This window comes from Myotis yumanensis, unplaced genomic scaffold (genome assembly GCF_028538775.1).
Source record: "Myotis yumanensis isolate MYYU_CA2020_CCGP unplaced genomic scaffold, mMyoYum1.0.hap1 SCAF_16, whole genome shotgun sequence".
In the NCBI taxonomy this organism is placed as follows: Eukaryota; Metazoa; Chordata; class Mammalia; order Chiroptera; family Vespertilionidae; genus Myotis; species Myotis yumanensis.
The window spans coordinates 11,045,649-11,069,716 of NW_027223767.1; the positions used below are offsets into that span (position 1 = coordinate 11,045,649).

General features: G+C 43.0%; 1 protein-coding gene across 1 annotated transcript in view; it reads left to right on the forward strand.

The window, feature by feature from the left end:
• The window catches only part of STX8 (syntaxin 8), a 236,132-nt gene that overhangs the window by 13,211 nt on the left and 198,853 nt on the right, over positions 1–24,068 (forward strand). The window contains exons 3-4 of the mRNA XM_070392906.1: positions 575–669; positions 9,707–9,817. Of these exons, the coding sequence (XP_070249007.1) occupies positions 575–669; positions 9,707–9,817 (206 nt within the window). The remainder of the gene's footprint in view (positions 1–574; positions 670–9,706; positions 9,818–24,068) is intronic.

Consider the following 24,068-nt stretch of genomic DNA (forward strand, 5'->3'; position numbering starts at 1 on the left):
AACAAAAATTTCCTCTGGGTTTATAGAATGATTGGAAAAAATTCACACAATCCTGGAAAAAGAGCAGTGCATGGTTAACATTCCTCGTGTGTAGGAAGAACACACTGCTACAGAACTTTTAAATGAGTTATCCTAGTAAGTGTACCAGTGCGTTCAGAGAGGACTGGCCGGGTGGCAGCGGGACTTGACGTCGTGTCGTTTGAAGCCGGGTTGAGTGGATGGGGAGTTCTCACTGGGGAGAACCAAGCCTGGAGAACACCGTCTCCTGCGTGGCTCCAACAGGGACAGACAGGATCCGAGGGTGATTCTCAGAGGACAGAAGTCAGTAGATGGTGAGGGAAAGTGACCGTTTCCAGTCGATGCCAGGGTTAGCCATGACTGGCTTCCCGCCTGGGCAGGTTGTAGTGACCATTGAGATTCCGTCGACCCTGAGGGTGCATTGGGAGGATGCTAAGGGTCTCTTCCAGCCCTCCCTTGATTGAATCATAGCACACGAAGCAGCGTTTACATGATACTGTTAGAGGATTCTCTCCGTTTGGACTGGCATACTTAGGATGTGTTCTTTTCTTTGCAGCTTACCGTGACAATCAGAGCTTTGTTGCAGAATCTGAAGGAAAAGATCGCCCTTTTGAAGGACTTACTGCTAAGAGCTGTGTCAACACATCAGATGTATCCATGTAAACATCTCCACCTCTCTTCTAGAGTGGGAGGCAAAACAGCCTTATTTTAAGAAAGGAAGGCATCTGGGCCACCCAGATTTTTCCACAGCTTAAGGAAGACCTGGTTTCCAAAATGTTGACTTCTATTTTAAGTGTCTGTTACATGTTTTACAGTGAATATGCTAGCGAAGCAAGACATACTGGAGGAATTAACTTATTTGGGTGTAGTCCTTAACAGCGCAGGAAGCTGATGCTTTCTGTCTGTGCGGTGTTTGCATAGAGCCTTGTGCTACTCACTACCTGTCTAGACTGCCTTGAAGGCCAATACCAGTAGAAACCATACTTTCCCCCCCTGTTTATATAGATTATTGGGATGTAACTTGTTTGCCTTATTATTTTTCATACTGTACAGACACTGCCTCTGGTTTGGGAATTTTGTGGGTGTGGTAGGGGGAGGGTAGTTGGTTGAAGCAAGTTGAGTCATCGTCTCTACTTCCACCAACACTGTCAAATATTAAAAATATATTTTTTAGAAATTCATAATCTGGTCAATTTAGCAAAATACATGTGACCTATTAACTAAATGAATCCTTTAAACCTGAGTTTATATTGGTTTGGAAATTGACCTCAAACTAGTCCTCTCTTCATTTTTTTAAATTGTCAGTAGTTCACACCCAAAACCGAAATTGTAGTATCTCAGGAAATAGTTGTTACTGCACACTTTTAAATGGGGGAAAATGTAGGAATATAGTTTTTTAGATAAAACTATAGAAAATGTTTTAAAAAATATTTTTCTCCAAGTGTAACCCCCTTTATGTTACCAGGAAGGTTCATTTAGATTAGTTGCATGATTTTTCATATATTCAGTTCTTAACCCATTAAGGTTTCAGAATAAAAGTTTAATTTCAATAAGCAAGCGGGACCTTGTTTTTTAACTAGATTGGAATATTCTGATACACTTAGTTTTTAACTTTACCTTCCATTAGCTAAAGTATCTGGTATCATTTTTTACTTACTGCACAGTTAATCTATTATATACAGAGTTTTTATTATCAAAATCAACAAGTCTTAATATATAGCGCTCAAGTAGTTTTAGATTGGTAGGGCTATTTTCTCCACTTTAGTACTATGTACTAGGAAGTCTGCACATGAGGTCAAGGTGTGAAATTTTATTTTGTTGTTACCTAAAGCACATATATTTGAAAGGTAATTAAATGTTATCACACAAGGCAATATTAACAAATATGTATTTGCTAACTTCCATTAAGGTAACTGATTATTATTCATCTAATAATATTTATGTGCAAAGCATGTAAGGCACAAAAGATTCAAATTAAAAACTCATACTTTTCTCTGTTATAATAATTTCTGGTAGTTGTTAATTATAGAGAGTAGTAAGCATTCCACACTAAAAATTGACTTTGTTCTTCTACATGCTTGCAGTCTGACCATCTGTTGAAATCTTTTAGACTTTGGTTTTGTGGTGATCTCAGAATTGCTGAATTAAGCACTAAGCATTTAAAAATACCAAACAGAATTATTAAACAACATTATGAAAATATTTAAAGACCTTAATGTGGATAATTTAGACTTTCCTAGGAGAACTACAAAACTCAACTGGAATATAACAGCTTTCTTTAAATCTTATATATATATTTCAAACAATTGGGTCTGTAGCTGCTGGAATAAAACCAATACTAAGGATGAAGTTTATATAATCCACCCCATGAGGACCATCCAAACCTCTGTCTTTTTTTAAAAAGTATATTTTTATTGATTGCAGAGAGGAAGGGAGAGGGAGAGAGAGAAACATCAATGATGAGAGAGAATCATTGATCGGCTGCCTCCTGCATGCCCCCTACTGGGGATTGAGCCCCCAACCCCGGCATGTGCCCTTGACTGGAATTGAACCCGGGACCCTTCAGTCCGCAGGCCGATGCTCTATTCACTGAGCTGAACCACTGAGGGTGCAAACCTCTGTATTTTCTGGGGGACTTTTGATAGAAAGGAAAGAAGGAGGCAGTTTCTGTTATGAAGGCCTCTTTTTAATTCTCTCCCCCCCTCACCCCCCACAGCTCTTCCCCTGATTTTCCTCTTCCCAGGTATTTTAAGCAATTCTATGGCAGTTATTCTCCAGATTTTAGGTATATCAGATAGCAGTTTATTAGTCTAAATAAGCTCATATTGTTAGTTTGTTTGGGTGGCTCCTTCCCTTCATTACAAAAAGAGTATTGACTGTGCAATATACCCTAAGTCACTGATAGAGTTGGAGAGAGAAACCAGCCTTTAGCAGAGGTTTTCACACTGAGGAGAGGCACCTTTGAAATCTTAAGTCATGTGCCCTGGACCCCGCAGCTGCGAAATGGAAGAGCTAAGATGCAGATGCGGGGCTGTCTGGCCCCAAAGCCAGTTGTTTAAAAGCCGAATTCCAATTGAGTAGAGATTACACAGTCAACTGTCACTTGGCAGGTCTTCAACTAGAATTCCCTGTTCGCTGGTGCGCTGCTGCAGTGCCAGGACAAATCCTCATGGTGCAGGTGCTCCAGACGCTTCTTCATCATCACGGAGATTAAACAGGGTTCCCTGTGGCTTATTAGATCCACTTTATGATGTTGTAGTTCTTAGAAAAATTTTTGTCCATAAATTGCCAATAGAGTGACTTTTTAATCCTGTTTTCAGGGCATAATTAATGATGGGTGACTGTTTAAATGTGCATATTTGAATGCCACATTTCCTTACTATGTCGGGTAGTTGAGAGTTTATGGTACTTTACTGAGTAAATTTATGCCCTTCTGCATTCGTGACTCTTTCCAAAGAACACTAGGAGTTGCCAGAAAGGTAAGTCCTATGAAAATGCCTTCCAAAGAATTAAATTCATGGAGTTCAGGCATAAGATGTTATTGCTCTTTCCCGAAAAAGTATTTTTCTTCTGGCAAGAATAAATGTGGAATTAAAATGGAGGTTCTGTGCTTTTGAATCGGTTAGTTTGCAATTCATAAACCAAAGTCCTGCAGCCAGAGAGTTTAAATTGCTGAAAGACATTAGCTTCTATTCACAGAGCTCCTTTGAGATGGAATTGTAATGGCCTCACCAGTTGAGAGAGGTGTGTGCTACGGGAGCTGCATGTGAAATTTCAGGTGGCACTCGAATTTCTTTTCGTGGCACTTGGGTTTTCAAAGGCGGCATGTAAAGTGAATTTTAAAATCTCTTTACAAAGGGATTCAGTATCAAAAGATGTTTTGGTGTCCTGGGAGACGTTCTGTAGAATAATCTTTTACAAATCTATGAATGACTTTTCTCCACTTTGTATTATTTTTTTGGGAAAAGGGTAGGTGGAGAGGTGGATAGAAGGATAGATGCAGCAAGCACCTTCTAACACACCCCATAACGTAGGTGCGGAGAGGCCAACTGGATAGTTCAGTGACAGCCCGCGTGGCTCCAGTGGAAGCACAGTGGTTCTCAGACCCTGCACCTGCCCTAGGGATGTGAGAAAAATAAGGACCAGATTGCGTTTATGTCAGCAGAAACCTGTTCGTGTATAGTCTGTTACACGGTTCTTTCTAGTTTTTAATGTTAAAATCTTTTCATCATGACAGGAAAAGCAGTTTTGTCTGTTGTGGTTTTTCTCAATGTCCATATGCGGCAAAATGGATAGTTGGTAACTTCATGTCAGTCTCCCTCCTTCCCACGTTTGTCTGGAAGTGTTTCTGCTCCATGAAATCCAAGTCCAGGCACCGCTGGAGAAGTAGGAGCAACACTGGCTTTGGGACCAGAGAGAACTGAGATGGAAGACCAGTCCTGCCACTCCCGCCAGGCCCAGGAACAGTGTAGCCCTTCTTGACCTATTTCATTTTGTAGAGTGGGAATAATCAGACCTTGCGAGGCTCTTGTGAACGTTGAAGGAAATATATTTAAAGCACCTCACAGGACTAGGCCCCCATGTGGTGGGTGTAGATTATAGAATAAAAGATAGTTAACGGCACTTTCTGTGTAACCTTGGTCAGGTTACTTAATCTCTTTGTGCCTCATTTTTCTCATCTGTGAAAGAAAAAGGGATAACAAAAGTAGACCTGGTTTATAGGGTTGTTGTGAGGATTAAATTATATGGATAGAAGGTACTTTGCATATAATAAGCCCTCCTTGAGAATTAGCCGCTACTCATTTTACTCTTTTTAGAAAAATATTTTTGTATTGACTTCAGAGAGGAAGGGAGAGGGAGAGAGAGATAGAGACATCAACGATGAGAGAGAATCATTGATCGGCTGCCTCCTACACACCCCACACTGTGGATTGAGCCCGCAAGAGAGTTGTACTGCTCTTGAAATTGATGTTCTCTAAGTAAGTTAGTCTGTTCTTAACTACTTTAAACCTGTAACTGGTGTCTGCTAAATTTTAAAACTTGTCTTTATTATTTTTATGATTAAACTTACTTTCTTCCTACATACTTCTTTTGTTAGTTTTTACCATGTGCCCTGACCAGGAATCGAACCGTGACCTCCAAGTTCATAGGTCAACACTCAACCACTGAGCCATGCTGGCCGGGCTATTATTTTATCACTAGAGGCCCAGTGCACAAAATTCATGCAAGAGTAGGCCTTCCTTCCCCAGCTGCCGGCACTGGTTTCCCTCTGGCACCTGGACCTGGGCTTCCCTCCAGCCGCTGCAGGCACCCAGGACCCAGGCTTCCCTTGCAGCCTGAAGGATGTCCAGTCAATTAGCATATTACGCTTTTATTATTATAGATTGTAAAAGTTACAGCTACCACTGATCACTTTCTTGTCCTTCCTTACCCTGTCCTGACACCTCCCAACTACCATGAGTGTACCTACACTCAGTATGATCATTGCCTAGATCAGTGGTCGGCAAACCGCAGCTCGGCAAACCGTGGCTCGCGAGCCACATGCGGCTCTTTGGCCCCTTGAGTGTGGCTCTTCCACAAAATGCCAACTTTTGCGCATGGGCCACGAAGTTTCAGTCGCACTGTACGTGCGCGACCACACATGGTATTTTGTGGAAGAGCCACACTCAAGGGGCCAAAGAGCCGCATGTGGCTTATGAGCCGTGGTTTGCCGACCACGGGCCTAGATGATTCTTTAGCTTCTTGTTAACAATCCCTACCCTCCAATCTCCTTATGCTCTGTTCTCTGAATAGATTAAAATAAACATAAAGAGGTGGAGTGTTCCTAGTGAAGTATTGCTTAGTTTTCCCAGATTCCAGGGAGTCTCTGGGAATATTCTGAATTAATAGTACCAGTTTTGCTATTGTTTTTAACAGGATGCTAAGAAGGGGCAAAATTCAATGCCTAGTATTGGGAACCTCAGGGCGGAGAAGCCTGGAGTGCTTTGGTGGCAAGCCCAGCAGGTGTGGTGGACAGGCCATGATTTAGAGCAAGAGGAGTTATGCTAGCCCAGCACCGCCATCACCACCCACGGGACTTAGCCCTCAAGTCCCGGTCAGGACAGGGGCGTTGGAACAGGGACCTCAGGCCTCTTCTGGCAGTCACTGCCTGCGACTGTTCTTTAGTTACTAGTCTACAAAACATACTCACCGAGCTCTACGGCTCTAAGTAAGTCAGTCCATTCTTAACTACTTTAAATCTGTAACTGGTGTCTGCTAAATTTTAAAACGTGTCTTTATTATTTTTATGGTTAAGAGTACTCTCTCCCCTCACACTTCTTTTTGTTAGTTTTTACCAGTGACTCTGTTCTTTTCCTCGTCCCCATCCTATTGCCCATTCTCCATAGTTAACAGTGTTGATGGTTGGTACCTGTCATCCAGGCTTACCTAGGCATGAACCAATGTCTGTGTAGATGAAAATACAAAAATCTGTTGACTATAAAGGTGTAATAATTATACATATGGTTTTGAAACTATTTTATTAATTGGCACATGGCAGAGTCAAACGATAGAAACAGTATTCAATGAACAATAAGTCTCACACCCTGAACTCCCAGCTCCCCCTCCTTAGCTGTTTGCATATCCTTCCAGGAATTTTCTGCGTATATACAAACATATATACGGCTATCTGATTTTTTTTTAACACAGTGGGAACGTACTCTTTACTGTTTAGCTCTTTGCTGCTGCTGCTTTTTTTTATTTTTATTTTTTGGTTTAATGCTTCATTTTGTAGATGATTCCATATCAAATAATTCACAGGTGCACTTAGTAAGTGCTCAGAAATGTTAATTATTATTATCATCAGTACATGAGGAGCTTCCCCGGATTTCTGGGGGCTGCAAAGCATTTCATTATGTAGATGCACAGGTTCCTTATTAATGAACTTCAGGATGTTTCCAGAATCTGCTATAATAAGTAATGCTGCAATGACCATTTTTCTTTCTGAGTCTGTATAGATGTGTGAATATATCTGCAGGAGGAATTCCTTTTGAAAGAATGTGCCATTTACATCTTGTTAGGTATTTGGAAGGCAGTGTGGCAGTTGGTTGAATCTGTTTACATTCCTGTCAAGCATGTCTGAGAGTCCTGATTCCTGCCCACTTTCCAGAACTGCTTGCCACGGTTCCCTGCAGATAGCTGAAATGGCTATATTATTTAAATTCGCATTTCTCTTACTAATGCAGAATGAAATGCTTGTTCTTTGATTAGAGTTATTAGTGTTTTTTCTTGTGCTCTGTTATGTCTTTTGCCTTTCTAAATTTGCCACTATTAATTTGTAACTTGTAATTTTTTTGGGCAGATATTTAAAATTTTTATGTAGCCAGATTTATCTTTTCCTTCATGCCTCTAGAAAGATTTTCAATCCTGAAAGATTTTAACTACTCCAAGATTATTAAAAAGCTCTCCTATGTTTTCTTCAAAGGATACTCCTGTCATTTTACTTTTTATGTTTCAATCCTTGAGCCAGTTAAATCTGTGTTTAATTGTAACATTGGATTATAATTGAGCTTATGTTTGCTTGGGTGTTGGATGCTGAAAACCACAGGATGCCAGAGTAGGTTGAGCATAGTATTGTGATATAATGAATAGTTTCCACAATTTAAAATTCCTGTTTTGTCCTATGTAATTCATGTTATAGCTTCTGTCATTTCTGTTTTTCTTTTCTGAGGAACTTCCTTTAGTCAGTGGTTCTCAACCTTCTGACCCTTTAAATACAGTTCCTCATGTTGTGACCCAACCATACAATTATTTTCGTTGCTACTTCATAACTGTAATGTTGCTACTGTTATGAATCGTAATGTAAATATCTGATATGCAGGATGGTCTTAGGGGACCCCTGTGAAAGGGTCGTTCGACCACCAAAGGGGTCGCGACCCACAGGTTGAGAACCGCTGCTTTAGATAGAAGAAAGCCTTCTACTTTATTGACTATTTACCACTAATTTGAAGCGCATCACTATTCTTGATGTTGCTAATATTTGGCCCTTTTATTAATACAGAAGAAGTATTTAACCACTGTATCTTAGTTAGAGCTGCTACTTCATGGTCTCTATGATGTGTACGTAGTGACTATAGTCAAGAAGGAAATGGAAAAGCGGTGGTAGTAATTTTACTCGGAAAAGCATGGCATTCTGGAATGTTGAGAGAATTCATTATTTTTTTATATGTAAGGCCACTAACACTGCTTAGCTTAATTGGTTTGGGAGATTTATGACTTTTCTAACTGCTATCTGTTTTGGGGGAAAATTTTTACAGGTTTATTTACTGTTTTACTAGCTAGCCAGCTCGTTGTATTCAAAATTAGCAACACAAGTTGTAGATTCACTAGGGCCACAGTTTTTTCCTTATTCACTAGGCAGTGGTGATGCTACTACTTGATTCTGCCAATTCCTTAGGATTTTGGGGGCCTAAATGCAGTGTTGCTGTCCCTCTTTTAAAAAGAAAGGAATCTGTAAGTCCAACGCAGCTGTCTCACTAGAGTCTTCTAGAGCAGGTCGTGGTGGCCAGGGCTTTGAGCCACCAGTGTTTCAGCTCTAGGAAGACAAAGGGCATTTAATAGAAAAGTAAAAGCCAGATAAAACCCAGCATGTTGAGCTGGCTTACCTTTGTGCTTGCTTTTTGTGTATTTTGCCATATATGTCCTTTCAAAGGTGTTCCTTAGCTTTCTCCACTCGTTCTCTTTGTGGCAGAAGTTTTCTCCATCAATAGTTCCTTTATTTTGTGTTTTTTTTTTAATTTTTATTTTTTATTTTTTATTTTATTGCTTAAAGCATTACAAAGGGTATTACATATGTGTCCTTTTTTCCCCCCCCCTATTTTGTGTTTTAAAAAACACATGGACACACACAGATACACACACACACACACACACAGCCTAGAGGAGCTCATGTAGTTTGCTTCAAGAAAGCTAGTATATAAAACTTGGGATTTAATCCTGATTTATTTTTTTAGCTATAACTTATGAATTGTGCTGGAAAGGGGTTAAAAAAGGTGAGATAACTGGTTCCAAATCACAGATAGTGTTCAAAATAGGACTTCTAGGTTTCCTAGTCCAGCATGCTTATTAGTAGATCAACAGGTTAAAATATGATTATCTCCTTGTAATTTTCTTTAAAGAACATGCAGTGTATTTAAACAATGAACTGATGGTAACAACTTTTAGAGCAAACCTGTTGCATGAAGTGGCACTTTGGTGTTAACATGGAAGGAAGAAGGCAATACTGGAACCTTTTTTCCCTCTTTTTCTTTTTTAACAGAGTATTTAGCATATTGATGTCAAGGAAAACACCCTTGACCATTGATTGCTGTAACTGAAAACCTAAGGAATCCCTGAGTCAGACTGTCCTGCTGGGCAGGAATGATTGTTTCACTGTTGGTCACTGGGAGGAAAATACTGGTCACCTACTGCATTCCTCAGTGAAGGAACTGTGTGATGGGTCCACTCCAGTGTTTGTACATCCCCTGTGATGGTCAGTCAAGGTCCTTTACTTGAACGACCTCGAAATTGAAGGTCGGAGCAGGAGAAGAAGGGTGGTTCAAATCTCTTATGGACAGGATGGACTAGAGTCTGAGCAGTCAGCTCAGTTAATAACGTGATAGGTAGAATGAGGTCATTCACGCACTGTTGGACCTTAACAAGATGTCTGCAGAACACAGCTTGAAGGGGACCGAAGACAGAACCTACTGGATGATCTTGTAACTCGAGAGAGACTACTTCTGGCATCCTTTAAGAACGAGGGTGCGGAGCCCGATCTCATCAGGTATGGTGTTTCTGTTCACAGGGTGATGTGGTGGGGGAAGGTTTATTTGCAGGGAACAGTTGTATTCTGAATGGCTTCATTCCTTTAACTAGTAAAATACATTCTGTTCATTTATAGTGTTTTCCTATCCTATCTGTTCGATTCCGTTTTCATTATTTTTCCAGGTTTTGTGCACCAGGTGTGTTCAGCTGGCTCCCATCTCAGAGGAACGGTATTTAGATAGAACGCAGGCAGGCAGCACATTTCTTTTGCATGCCTAGTTGAGCTTTCCACTGTTAGCTGCCTTTAAACTCCCGAAGTCACGTACTTATCTGGGTAAATGTTTTTGTTTTCAATTGGCACGTTGAAAAAACTGTCCTTGTAAGATGCAGTCTGTGGTTTATGGAGTAGAACAGGTGGATTCCTCTCATGGTGGGGTGTCACTTGGGGTGGTGGCGGGGCCTGTGTCCCACTTGGGGAAAGCTGAGTGTTGCTTTGTGGGCATCAGATCTGTGGTGCCGTTTCTCTGTACACGTCACGGCAGCTCCTGTGTTGTGCGTTTGCCCTCTGGTGGTCACGGTGCATCATAGCTACTGGTCAGGTGGTTGGACACTTAGCATATTAGCCTTTTATATGTATACTAGTAGCCCTGTGCACGAATCTGTGCGCGAGTAGCTCACTGCCACTTGCCTCAGCTGACCACCTGCCCACCGCCCCTGGTAGCTTTCTGCTGCTGGTAGCTCTCTGCTGCTCATCGCTTGCTGCCCCGCCCTCCTGTAGCTCTCTCTGCTTATAGCTCACTGCCCTGCCCTCCTGTAGCTCTCCACCACTTGTAGATTGGTTGTGACATTACGGCATAATGGATAACTAGCGTATTCCTCTCTTATTATATAGAACTAGAGGCTTGGTGCATGAATTTGTGCATGGGTCGGATCTGGCAGGCCCGCCCTGATCGGGGCCGACCAGGCTGGCCAGGGGGGAGGGGATGTGGGAGTTTGGCCAGCTGGCCCTGCCCCCTGGTCAAATTCCCGGTCGAACTCCAGTAGAGGGGACAATTTGCATATTAGCCTTTTATTATATAGGACTAGAGGCCCGGTGCACAAAAATTTGTGCACTCGGGGGGGAAGGGGGGGGGTCCCTCAGCCCGGCCTGTGCCCTCTCGCAGTCTGGGACCCCCTCGGGAGATAACGACCTGCTGGCTTAGGCCTGCTCTTGGGTGGCAGAGGGCAGGCCCAATCCCTAGGTGCAGCCCCTGGTCGGGCTCAGAGCAGGGCTGATTGGGGAGTTGGGGCGCCGCCCCCTGTCATGCACAGAGCAGGGCGGATCGGGATGTTGCGATGCCACCCTCAGTCACGCTCAGGGTAGGGCTGATTGGGGGGTTGGGACACCGCCCCCTATCACACTCAAGGCAGGGTCAATGGGGAGGTTGCGGCGCCACCCCCTGTCATGCACAGAGCAGAGCCAATTAGGGGGTTGGGGAGCTCCCCCCTGTCATGCACAGAGCAGGGCCCATCAGGGGGTTGGGACTCCGTACCCTGTCACGCACAGAGCAGGGCCCATCAGGGGGTTGAGGAGCTCCCCCCTGTCACTCACAGAGTAGGGCCGATAGGGGAGTTAGGGCACCGCCCCCTGTCACACACACAGCAGGGCGGATCAGGGGGTTGGGGCGCCGCCACTGTCACACTCAGGGCAGGGCCGATGGGGAGGTTATGGCTCTACCCCGTCACACACAAAGCAGGACCCGTAGGGGGGTGGGGGTTGGGGTGCCGCCCCCTGTCACACACAGAGCTGGGCCGATCAGGGGATTGGGGCGCCGCCACTCTCACACTCAGGGTAGGGCCGATGGGGAGGTTATGGCTCTACCCTGTCACACACAGAGCAGGGCCTGTGTGTGTGTGGGGGGGGGTTGGGGCGCCGCACCCTGTCACACACAGAGCTGCAGGGTGATCAGGGGGTTTGGGCGCTGCCCCCTGTCACGCTGATCCGGTGCCAGGAGGCCTCGCGGCTCCGCTGATCCCGGTGCTGGGAGGCATGTTACCCTTTTACTATATAGGATAGAGGCCTGGGGGCCGGCTGGTTTGCCCTGAAGGGTGTCCTGGATCAGGGTGGGGGTCCCCACTGGGGTGCCTGGCCAGTCTGGGTGAGGAGCTGAGGGCTGCTTTCAGGCTGGCAATTGACTGAAGCTCCCAACCACTCCTTTTTTTCTTTTTCTTTTTTTTTTTTTATTCTGGGCCAGCTTTAGCTCTGGCTCTAGCTCTGAGGCTTCCGCTGCTATAATCGAAACAATGTATAACTCTAGCTCTGAGATCCCGGCTGGCTAAAAGCTTTTTTCTGGGGTTTTGTTTAGCTTCTATATTTGCAACATAGTTTCTTAGAGTTGCAACTCAGAGGCCGGCAAGTCAGGCGGGGATCGTTGCAGTCTGCAGTCCCTGGAGCAAGCAAGCCTCATGTTCGCTTCCAGCTGCCTGGCTGCCAGCTGCCATCTTGGCTGACAGTTAATTTGCATAAGGATATGCTGATTAGCCAATGGGAAGGGTAGCGGTCGTACACCAATTACCATGTTTCTCTTTTATTAGTGTAGATATCTATCTATCTATTTATCTATCTATATATTGACTTCAGAGAGGAAGGAAGAGGGAGATAGAAACATCAATGATGAGAAAGAATCATTGATTGGCTGCATCCTGTATGCCCCCCACTGGGGATCGAGCCCGCAACCCGGGCATGTGCCCTGACTAGGAATCGAACTGTGACCTCCTGGTTCATAGGTTGACATTCAGCCACTGAGCCACACCAGCTGAGGCTCTTAAGTCCTTTCTGTGGAGCGTGTTAGAAATGCAGAGTCTCAAACCTCACCCCAGCTCTACTGAGTCTGCAGTTTAACAAGACCCTCAAGTGATTTGAATGCTCTGTAGATCTTGAGAGATACTGCTTTATGTTATTCTTAATTGTGACATTTTGCATTAGAATCACTCAAGAGGCATATAAGAAATAAAAAAGAAAAGAAATACAAGTGTCTGGATCATATACTTGCAGAGTGTGAATTAGTCTGGTGAGAGGCCTGGGTGGCAGGCATGCTGGGCATCTCGGGTGATCCTAAGGGCAGGTTAGAGCCCTGCTTTGTGTCATGGGTACCAGTAATGAGAGCTAATGGCTTATGTCTGCTGCTTGATTTCTGTGTGTCAGGCACCATGCTAAGCTCTTTTAAGAACCTTCCTCAGGAGATCTTCGTTACATCCCCATTTTACAGAAGAGAAATGAGGCTCAGAGGAGTCAGATAACTTGCACAGACTCTAAGACGAATCAGTCTCAGAGTTTGGGTTTCCTCTACTGGTAGATCTGTGTGTCATCAGGTGCATGTCAACCACTGTGCATGAGAAGCTGGACCAAGAGTTGGAAGGACCCAACTCTGTTGCTTACTAGTCATCCGGGCTTCAGAATCATTGACCTTGAAACGGGTATCTGTGTTCTGCCTCTTTTCCGTTGTTGTGTGGACCCCATGAGGTGATTGTTGTGTGAAGGGCTTTGTAAGCTCTAAAACCGTTACAAACATAAGATGTTATTCTTGCAGCATTGTGCACCGTTAGGGTAGGAGGGGTGGAGGGGTTCATGCTGCCTCCTTTGTTTCCAGGAGACCTTCTGTCCTTGTTGCACCCCCTGAGTGCTGGAGTCCTGGCCTCCATGGCCGGTCTTGTTCCATGTTCTGCCCCTGCTCCTCTGCCCTCCCATTCTCCCCTTGCGCATCTTGTTCTGTTCCCTTTCCTCAGTGCCCAGCTTGCTGCTTGTTGTCCTATTAAACAGCTGTACATTCATTCTCACAGTGGAATCCATGGCTGGCACTGACTTGTCTTCTGGAGTAGTTTAGTGAAAACCTCCTTGAGTCTAAAGGAAATTAACTGATGGGAGGGTTTTAGGGAATATGGCAGATTGGTGGCAGAGGTGTTTGGGATGGAGGCCTGTTGAGAAATCTGAAGTCCAGCCAGTAGCTGGAATGGTATATTAACAAGTAGACTAATTGCTTAAATTAAAAGCAGCCCCCTGCTCCTAAAGGGGTGCAGTAATTTAGGAAACCAGCCAGACTCTTCTATTCTCCAAGATGAAACTGAGGATAGCACCATTGTAGACTTACTAGAGCAGCGGTCCCCAGCCTTTCGGACCTAATGGACCACCAGTTGGCGACGGCTATGCTAGAGGCAAGCAGTGCAAGGACAGATGACAGAATGAATAAATGTTCAAGTTAAAGTAAGTGGCTACAAGTAGATTAATTTGAGGTCAGAGTTTCTGATCTTTGACTTTATTCACCTGCCTATGTCAGAGTATGATTTTTGCCTTTATTTTTTTTAAACCCCTAACCCCACATTTAAGCCTTCTCTTCCATCCCCAACTTCTTATACCCCGATCATTCTTCCTCTTGGACCTGGCCTTCTGAGGATTGCATTCAGTTGTAGACATGACCGTTCCGGCTCACCGTTCAACCTTGCCCTGTGCCTCCTGATTGTCAGGCTGCCTAATCATTTCTGATTCCGATTGTCAGGGCCCTTTCAGCTCTGTCTTTGGGGAAGCCTCATTCTCTTCTCTGCCGGTCGGTGTGTCTGTTATTTCCAGTGACTTACAAAGATTTCCTCAGTCCTCCTCACGGTCAGTTTCTACTTCTGGCTCCTCCAGGATTCTTGTTTGCTTCTCTGATCTCTGGATTTCTCCTACATTTTTGTTTGATTTTGTAATTCTTGATATCCATGTGGGCTGCCTTGCCACTGGGCAGGAGGGTGGTGGTGGCATATGTCTTTCCTTTAGGGCCTGACCTACAGAGACACACGGCCAGAAAGCCTTGCAGCACTTTAAAATGTTGTAGACCTGCTGTCTATGGCACGTTTGTCGTTAATGCTAGATTATCACCGCAGCACATTCACTGTTGGAGAAATGGGGGGTTCCTCTTCCAATCAGTATTTCAAAGCCCCGTGATAACTGGCAGCAGACCCCCGGATCAGTCTGCCTGACCAGGACGCACTGGGAACCTGTTGATCTCTGTCCTCCTAGAGCCCCGACTTGTTCCTCTTTTTCCTGTTTCCTTTGTGTACTTTCTCCTCTCCCACTCCCACCCAAATCCTTTGCCTCCTCTCTGTCTTCCCTATCCCTTGTTCCCAGGAGTCCTTCTGCATGCCCCCTACTCCTCTTTTCTCTTCCTCCTCAGAGGTGGCCTTGTTAAGGAGAGAAGAGTATTGTGAAACTTCAGCTTGGATTAACATTTCCTTTAGCTAGACATTCACGTGGCAATCACATAATTGAATGTGTAGCTGTCATGTGATGGGATGTTAGCTTTACCTACGGATTACTGGCCATTATTTGGAAGCAGAGAGCCTTGATGTGAGACGGTGGTCTAAACAATTAATGGTTGACTAATTTAGGGCATTTGGAAACTTGTTAAAGAAATCTCTGCGTGACAGTGTCTCTTAGAAGATCAGCCATGACTTCTGAAGCAATGACACAGCTTCTCATTGAAAAGCCCACTGCCCCTTATATTTGAGAATGTTGTTGAGTCTCACAATTACTTAAATCTTTGTCTGTAAAAGGAAAAATATCATCACATACTCCACTGCCTGTGACCATCTCAAGATCAGGTGATTAACTGGGCTATAGTGGGTGGCTAATTGGCTAACCTTTAATCTTCGCACCACCAACTATATGAAGGATTATAGGAAATAGGAAGTTATTTAAAGGTTAATATGGTAGTTATTTGTTAGGAATGGTATATTAACAAGTAGACTAATTGCTAAAATTAAAAGAGTAGAAGATGATAATGAAATGTAAACATTTCATTTAAATTTCACTTCAGATATTTGAGCTGCTAAAAGAAGTATGATACTTCCAGTATATATTTCATATCACAGTCAAGAAAAAATTAACATTAAGTATTACATCAAAAGTACTGTCCCTCCCCCATTTTAAACCATGGAATGTTTTATTGCAACTTTAAGTTTGGTTTATAAGAAGCATGATCTGAAAAAAATTAGAAGTAAAAAAAAAAAGCATGATCTGTATCTGATAGTACTGAGATTTTCTAAAGAATCATTGATTTATACTTTGTGTTGCTTAAAGTTATTAACACATGACCAGCCCACTCCTCTAGAAGTAGGTAATTGCTAAGAAATATTCACCTGCATCATTAGCCTGCTCATGTGAGACAGTGGATAAGCGGTAATAATTTATCTTACGTCCCAGAAATACACTAGTTTCCTAGGTTTTCTGATGTGTAAAGGGTGTGCTGAAATCAGAAAGGCTTTGCTTTTCTCTCTGTTTCATTGAGTATAAGAATAGTTGAACCAAGGTTATATTAATTACTAGAGGCCTGGTGCACGAATTTGTGCACCTGTGGGGTCCCTTGGCCTGGCCTGCAGGGATCGGGCAAAACTGGCAGTCGACATCCCCCGAGGGCTGTAGTAGTGTGCGAAGCAGCAGGCAGCAGGGGAGGAGCCTGAGCCTGAGCCTGAGCTGGGTGCCATGCCGCTCCCGCTCATCCCAGCCCCACTGTGCTTGCTGCCACCGCTCGGTAGGCTTGCTGCCACTCCGCTGCTGTTTCCACGCGCCCGTCCTAGGGTGATACCGATACGCCCATGACCAAGAAGTGGCCATGGGCTTGTGACCAGTCAGTCTTTTTTTTTTTTTTTAATATATTTTATTGATTTTTCACCGAGAAGAAGGGAGAGGGATAGAGAGCCAGAAACATCGATGAGAGAGAAACATCGATCAGCTGCCTTCTGCACGCTCCCCAGTGGGGATGTGCCTGCAACCAAGGTACATGGCCCTGACTGGAATCGAACCCGGGACCCTTGAGTCCGAAGGCCAAGGCTCTATCCACTGAGCCAAACCGGTTTGGCGGTGACCAGTCAGTCTTGATGCTGGTCTCGATCCCGGTCCCAGTCCGGATGGGGGAGTGGCACGCAGGGGAAGTGTCCTTGGGAGAGAATCCCACCGCCGCAGCTGTGCTCACCAGCCATGAGCCCGGCATCTGGTGCCCGTTGGTCAGCTGAGCGGCGCTCCCACTGTGGGAGCACACTGACCACCAGGGGGAAGCTCCTGCATTAAGCGTCTGCCCCCTGGTGGTCAGTGTGCATCATAGCTACCAGTTGAATGGTCGATCGGTCGCTTAGGCTTTTATTTTTATTTTTTAAAAAATAAAAACCTAATAGAGGGTATACCTTGTTTAGAGATGGGAAGACTCAATACTGTAAAGATGTCAGTCATCTCAAAATCGAGCTGTAGGTTTGAAATTGAGGTCTGGCCGGCGTGGCTCAGTGGTTGAGCATCAACCTATGAACCAGGAGGATGCGGTTTGATTCCCAGTCAGGGCACATGCCTGAGTTGCAGGCTTGATTCCCAGTATGGAGCATGCAGGTGGCAGCCAATCAATGATTCGCTCTCATCATTGATGTTTCTATCCCTCTTTCTCTCCCTTCCTTTCTGAAATCAATAAAAATATATTTAAAACAAAACCAAACAAACAACAACAACAAAAAAACCAAACAAACAAAATTGATCTGTAGTGTCACCAGCCAGTTTTTTATTTTGTTTCTGTTTGTTACGTAAGCTGATTCTGAGATTTAAATGGCAATTCGATCAACCAAGGAAAGCCAAGGCAATTTTGAAGAACAAAAGGCTTAAGGACTCACATTTTGTTACCCACTCTTACCTCAAAGCTGCAGTGTGATGTTGGCAGGGGGATAGGCAATTACACCAGTGGGACAAAATAGAGTCCAGAAACAGTCCCACACATGTATTGTCACTTGATTTATGCCTAAGGTGACCCTGCAGTGCTGTGGAGGAAAAAATGACCTCTTCAGGAAATAGTGCCAGGTCAGCTGGATAGCCGTATGAAAAAATGAGTCTCAGGCTCTGCTGTCACCCTCCATAAAAATCAACTCCGAAAGGATTATAGATCTAAATGTGAAAGGTAAAACTAGAAAGCTTTTAGCAATCTTTGCCTATGGCCTCGAGATAGGCAAAGATTTATTAAACAGAACAGAAAAAGGACTAACTATGAAGGAAACATGATAAGTTGGATTTCATTAAAATAAGAAATTCTTTTCATTTAAAAATATCACAAAGAGAGTGAAAAGACAAGCCACAGAACAGGAATCTATATTTGCAGCACATTTATCTGACTTAGGAGTTGTACTGGCATATATAAAGAACCCCTGTAATGAAGCAGAAAAGCAGACAGAAGACAGACAGGCAAAACAACAAAGTTGGACTTGACCAAAGAAAATACCCAGTGACTGATGAACATGTGAAAAGGTGTTCAACTTCACTAGTCTTCAGGAAATTGCAAACTAAAACCATGATGTCATATTAGTACACCTATCAGAATTAACAGACAGTTCACGTGTTGCTAGGATGTGCAGTGACCGGAGTTCTAATATACTCTCAGTTGTACAGCCACTTGGGAAAATTTGTTGATTATATCTCCTAAAATGGAAGTGTACATAGGACATGTGCAGAACTGTGTTTACAGTAACATTATTCTTTTTTTTTTCATTTTATTGATTTTTTTACAGAGAGGAAGGGAGAGGGATAGAAAGTTAGAAACATCGATGAGAGAGAAACATCGATCAGCTGCCTCCTGCACACCTCCTACTGGGGATGTGCCCGCAGCCAAGGTACATGCCCTTGACCGGAATCGAACCTGGGACCCTTCAGTCCGCAGGCCGATGCTCTATCCACTAAGCCAAACCAGCCAGGGCAACAGTAGCATTATTCTTAATAGTCCTGCCTGGAAACTGTCCAAAGAACATCTACACTCTACATCATGGCATATCTATACAATGATACTACACAGCAAATGGGAAGTCACAGTCTACAACTACACCCCACACAATGGATGAATCTCACAGAATGTTGAGTGAAGTGAGACTGACAGAAGAGCACATACTGTATGATTCCATTCCTGTGAAGGCTAATTTATTTATGGTGTTAATATCACGAAAGTGTCTCCCTCTGGGGGTGAGGGACTAGAAGAGGGCACGAGGGACCCTGGAGTTCTGCTAGTGCTCTGTTTATGCCTTGGGTGGGGATTAGCTGGGGTGCTCACTTTGTGAATTATCTTTGAGCTATACACACGATGGTTTTTCTGTTTATGTGTTCTACTTGAATTTAAAAATCTGTATGTAAGTACATATATATAAACACAAACATTTTTCTATAATACACATGTATTATACATATATACTGAATGTATGTACGTATGAAATATGTAAGTATACTTATAATACACATATCTTAGCTATACTTATGTATATATGCTTATATATAATTATGATATATAATAAGTATATGTAATACATGTATATTACTAAGTATACTGATATATGTTTATAACCACATGTATACTTACACTCATGCATATTCATGCATACATTTGTGCACATACCAACGCACACTCACACAAAGAGCTGTATTCTGAACAGACCACAAGATGGAGATATAAGTCAATAGAAGGGGAAAGTTACTAGATCATTGATTCTAGTTTCTAGATTTTGGAAAGTTAGCATTTTTCTCTCTTGAAAGTAAGGCGAGAATGTTGATTGCTTACACTGCCTGATTATAGAAAAAGACCCGTCTCACTTTTTTCAGTTCTCTCTCATCTTCTCCCTCCTCCTTTGTGTAATGGAAACCTGTTTGTCATTTTTAAATTTTCTTCTCATTGACTTAGACATTTGCCCCATCCCCAGTCGGTTCTTTCTTCCTCTTGCTTTCATCTTCCTTCCTTGCCTTTTCCTTGCATGTCTTTCTCTTCCATTGCTCTTTCCCCCTGGAAAAAGTTGCTTGATTTTTCTGTCTTTTAATTGTAGTTTTTGTTTCCCATTCTTAATTTTGAAAGAAGAGGGTTTGCTTTCAATACTTCTTTCTAATAATCTTCACTTGTTATTGTTTACTTTTGTGGGCATTTGTTCCCCCATTATGTGCCCTTCCCCTGTCTCCTCCCCATGGAGAAATGGCTCATCTTTATTAGATTTTAAACAAATTATCGACATGATACATGTTCGTTATAGCAAGTCAAACGATAGAGAGGTATAACCCAAAAGTTAATAGTTTCTCTCCTTTTCTTTCCCTTCAGTGCCATTCCCTAAGGTAACCAATGTTAACTGTTTGGAGGGTTCCCTTCCCCACGCTTCTCTGTGCTTATACAAATATTTACACATGCATTTACATACATGTGAGTTTTCCTTTCATGTTTTTTAATGAAAACAGAATTTTACTGTACATACTCTGTAATTTACTTTTATTTTATTTTTTAAAAATTCTTTTTTGTTGTTTAAAGTATTACATACAGTATTACGTAAGTCTCCTTTGTCCCCCATTGACCTCTCCCCGGCCACCCCCACCCCCCACCCCCCAGCACATGCCCTCACCACCCTAGTGTCTGTGTCCATTGGTTATACTTATATGCATGCATACAAGTCCTTTGGTTGATCTCTTACCTCCCCCCACTTGCTTTAAAAAATAATCATTTTTGTTAAGAGTAGTACAGATGTCCCCCTTTTCCCCCTCATTACCCCCTCCACATGGTTCCTGCCCTGCCCCAGGTCTTCACCACCCTATTGTCTGTGTCCATGGGCAGTGCATAAATACATGAGGTCCTTTGGTTAATCTCTTCCTAACCTCTTCCCCCTTTTCCTCCTAGATTCGTTAGTCTGTTTTATGTTTCCATGCCACTGGTTCAATTTTATTTGTCAGTTTATTGTGTTAATTTGACTCTACATATAAATGAGATCATGTGATATTTGTCTTTCTCTGATTGGCTTGTTTCATTTAGCATAATAATCTCATTTATTTATTATATTTTTGTTGATTTTGAGAGAGAGAGGAAGGGAGAGAGAGAAACATCAATGTGAGAGTCAACCATCAATAGTTACCCCCTGCACAACCCCTACTGGGGTTCAATCCCCAAATCCAGGCATGTGCCCTGACCTGGAATCCAACCAGCAACCTTTTGGTACACGGCACCACACCCAACCAAGGGAGCAGGGCTGTAATTTACTTTCTTCATTTACATTTGGGCATTCTTCCAAATCAGTAGATCTACCAAAATTCTTTTCAGTAGCTACATTATTCCACAGTATGAATATGCAATCAGTACAACCACTCCCCATTTGATGGATATTGGGTTGTTCAGTTTTTTTGTCATTACAAACAATATTGCAGCAAATATCCATAAAGAATGTGTGGCTTCAACTTCTGTAGGACAGAGTCCCCAAAGTGGGGACAAAAGGTATGGATATTCAGATTTAACAGGTCCTGCCATGTCTGTTTCTTGAAAGTTGTAATGCTTTTCATCCCTCCAGCAATACATGGGATCCCATTTCCCTACCCCGTGGCTGTTAGAGTGTGATGGAACTTGTTGGGTTTTGCCAATTTGATGAGTGACATATGGTATCTTGTTTTGAATTGCAGTCCCTAACTATTGGTGCAATTGTGACTTTTGACAGGGAAAGTAAAAAGATTTGATACCCCTGTATTCATTAATTAAATTGTAAAAATCATCTGGGAATTGAAAAGGGAGAATTCTAGTCTATGAATAAGCAGGAAGAAGAAAGAGGAGCTACCTATATACCACATATTGTTGTTAGTTGATTTTTTGAAAAGCCTATTTAATACTTTCAATTTGAAAAGTACTAACTATAGATGAAACTGCTTTCTTAATAAGTGAAATTTTATTTTATTTATTTATTTATTTTTTTAAAATATATTTTATTGATTTTTTTACAGAGAGGAAGGGAGAGAGATAGAGAGTTAGAAACATCAATCAGGTGCCTCCTGCACACCCCCAACTGGGGATGTGCCTGCAACCAAGGTACATGCCCTTGACCGGAATCGAACCTGGGACCCTTCAGTCCGCAGGCCGACGCTCTATCCACCGAGCCAAACTGGTTAGGGCAATAAGTGAAATTTTAAAGAAACTGCTAAAAATATTCTTTTTTCTTTATTGAAAAGAGTTTTCTATGTCTCCCTCCCTCTCTTCTCTATTTACCGAGCACTTTCATATATTATTTTATTTGACCCTCATAATAATTTTCAGAGGTAAGCAGAGAAGGGATTACTTTTTTTGGCTCACATATGAGGAGACTGATTCTTAGAGAAGTCATTGTGCCTGAGGTGAGTAAATGGCAGAGAAAGAACTAGAAAGCCTCCTTGTCCTTTGCCATGTTTTTGTCTCTCAGGCCTTTCTCTCTAATTTTGGTGTCCTCTCATGGTTCCCCTGTAAGCACCCTCATTTATTCCTTTCTCACTGCCTTCTTGTTCATGGCACCTAGTAGATAATATTGCTAACTTTGCATGTATAATTCAGTAAAAAAAAAGGGGGGAGGGGTTGGTATTAGAAAACCTAGGTTTGAATTTTGAGTCCATTTCATTTTCTGTCAAATGAAGATAATCATGATTCCTCAATATTGTGAAGTTCCAATGATACAAATCTATGTGAAAAAGTATATTTTGCTTTGGAAACTGCTTTGTAAACATCACTGAACACTTGTCTCTGGTCTTAGCAGAGGGGAATCCAGACCTGGCATGCCATTGGGGGAGGTCTTTCTAGCCTGCACAAAGTTATTAGAGAGTGGTTGTTTATAATTAAGTGCTAAATTGTGTGGTGTGGGCCGTAAGTGATCTCTTAGAGCAGTGGTTCTCAACCTGTGGGTCGCGACCCCTTTGGCCGTCAAACGACCCTTTCACAGGGGTCGCCTAAGACCATCCTGCATATCAGATATTTACATTATGATTCATAACAGTAGCAATATTACAGTTATGAAGTAGCAATGAAAATAATTTTATGGTTGGGTCACAACATGAGGAACTGTATTTAAAGGGCCAGAAGGTTGAGAACCACTGTCTTAGAGAAAGGAGAGATGCATGTGAGGTGGAGTAACTTGAGAAGACCATGAAAGAAATAGACTCCAGATAGCCTTTGTAGAGTGAATAGATTTGTGCACCATACATTTCCCCGCTTACTTGTATGCTTTCTCTGATCCTATTCTTTCTAGACCAATAATGTCCATACCAATCTGCTTAGAGGTTCCCAGCTGGTTGCATAAGACTCACCTGAGAGAGCTTACAGATTCCTGGGCCCTGCCTGCAGAGGGAAAGATGCCATAGTTAAAAGCATGGGTGCCTTGCTTTTTATTTGAAATTTTAGATATGAATCTGGTTAATCTATATATATAAAAGCTTAAGCCAGTGGTCTCCAACTGGTGGTCCGGGGACCACTGGTGGTCCGTGAGGTCCAAAAGGTTGGCAATAGCTGGCCTAAGTGACCATTACAACCGGACCTCCGGCTGGTAGCTATGATGCGCACTGACCACCAGGGAGCAGACACTCAACGCAGGAGCTGTCTCCTAGTGGTCATTGCACTCCCGCAGTCAACCTCCCTCGGCTGGCCAACCTCTCATGGTCCCTCCCCCAGCTGGCCTGCTCCCATCCACCCCGATTGGGACTGAGCCAGGCTGAGGGACCCCACCCATCTTGATTATAGATGCATTATTCATTGACAACCTTAAACAGTGTTTTAATGCCAGATTTGGATTTTTGAGATCAGCTGGCAATTTCTACTATAAAATTTTCAACACTAGAGTTTAAACACTATAGAGTGTTTAATTCTACTCACTGCCAGCCAATAATTTTTGTTTCACTAGACTTTGCATCTTTATCCATAGAACAGTGATAATTTGCACAATTTATTGAATATTTTAGTGCATTTAATCTTTCTTTTATAAAATGAGTGCGAATGGAAACACATACTAAAGGGACAAGACAGTAGCGTTGACACAGAGATGGAGTCATTGGGCTTGCTGAGTGCCTCCATGCACATCGATCCCCTCAGTTGGGCCCTCATTGGATTTGTCATGTAAGTGTATTTGGTTGTGCAGAGCGAAGTGAAAGATCGCAGATAATGTCCAAAAAGGCACAGCTTTGCCCTGGCTGGTTTTTCTTAGTGGTTAGAGCAGCCGTGGGCAAACTATAGCCCGCTTGAAATGAATAAAACTAAAAAAAAAAAAAAAGACCGTACCCTTTTATGTAATGTTTACTTTGAATTTATATTAGTTCACACAAACACTCCATCCATGCTTTTGTTCCGTCCCTCCGGTCCAGTTTAAGAACCCATTGTGGCCCTCGAGTCAAAAAGTTTGCCCACCCCTGGGTTAGAGCATTGGCCTGCAGACCAAAGGGTTGTTGATTCAGATTCCTGGGCACGTACCTCAGTTGCAGGCTCGATCCCTGGCCCAGT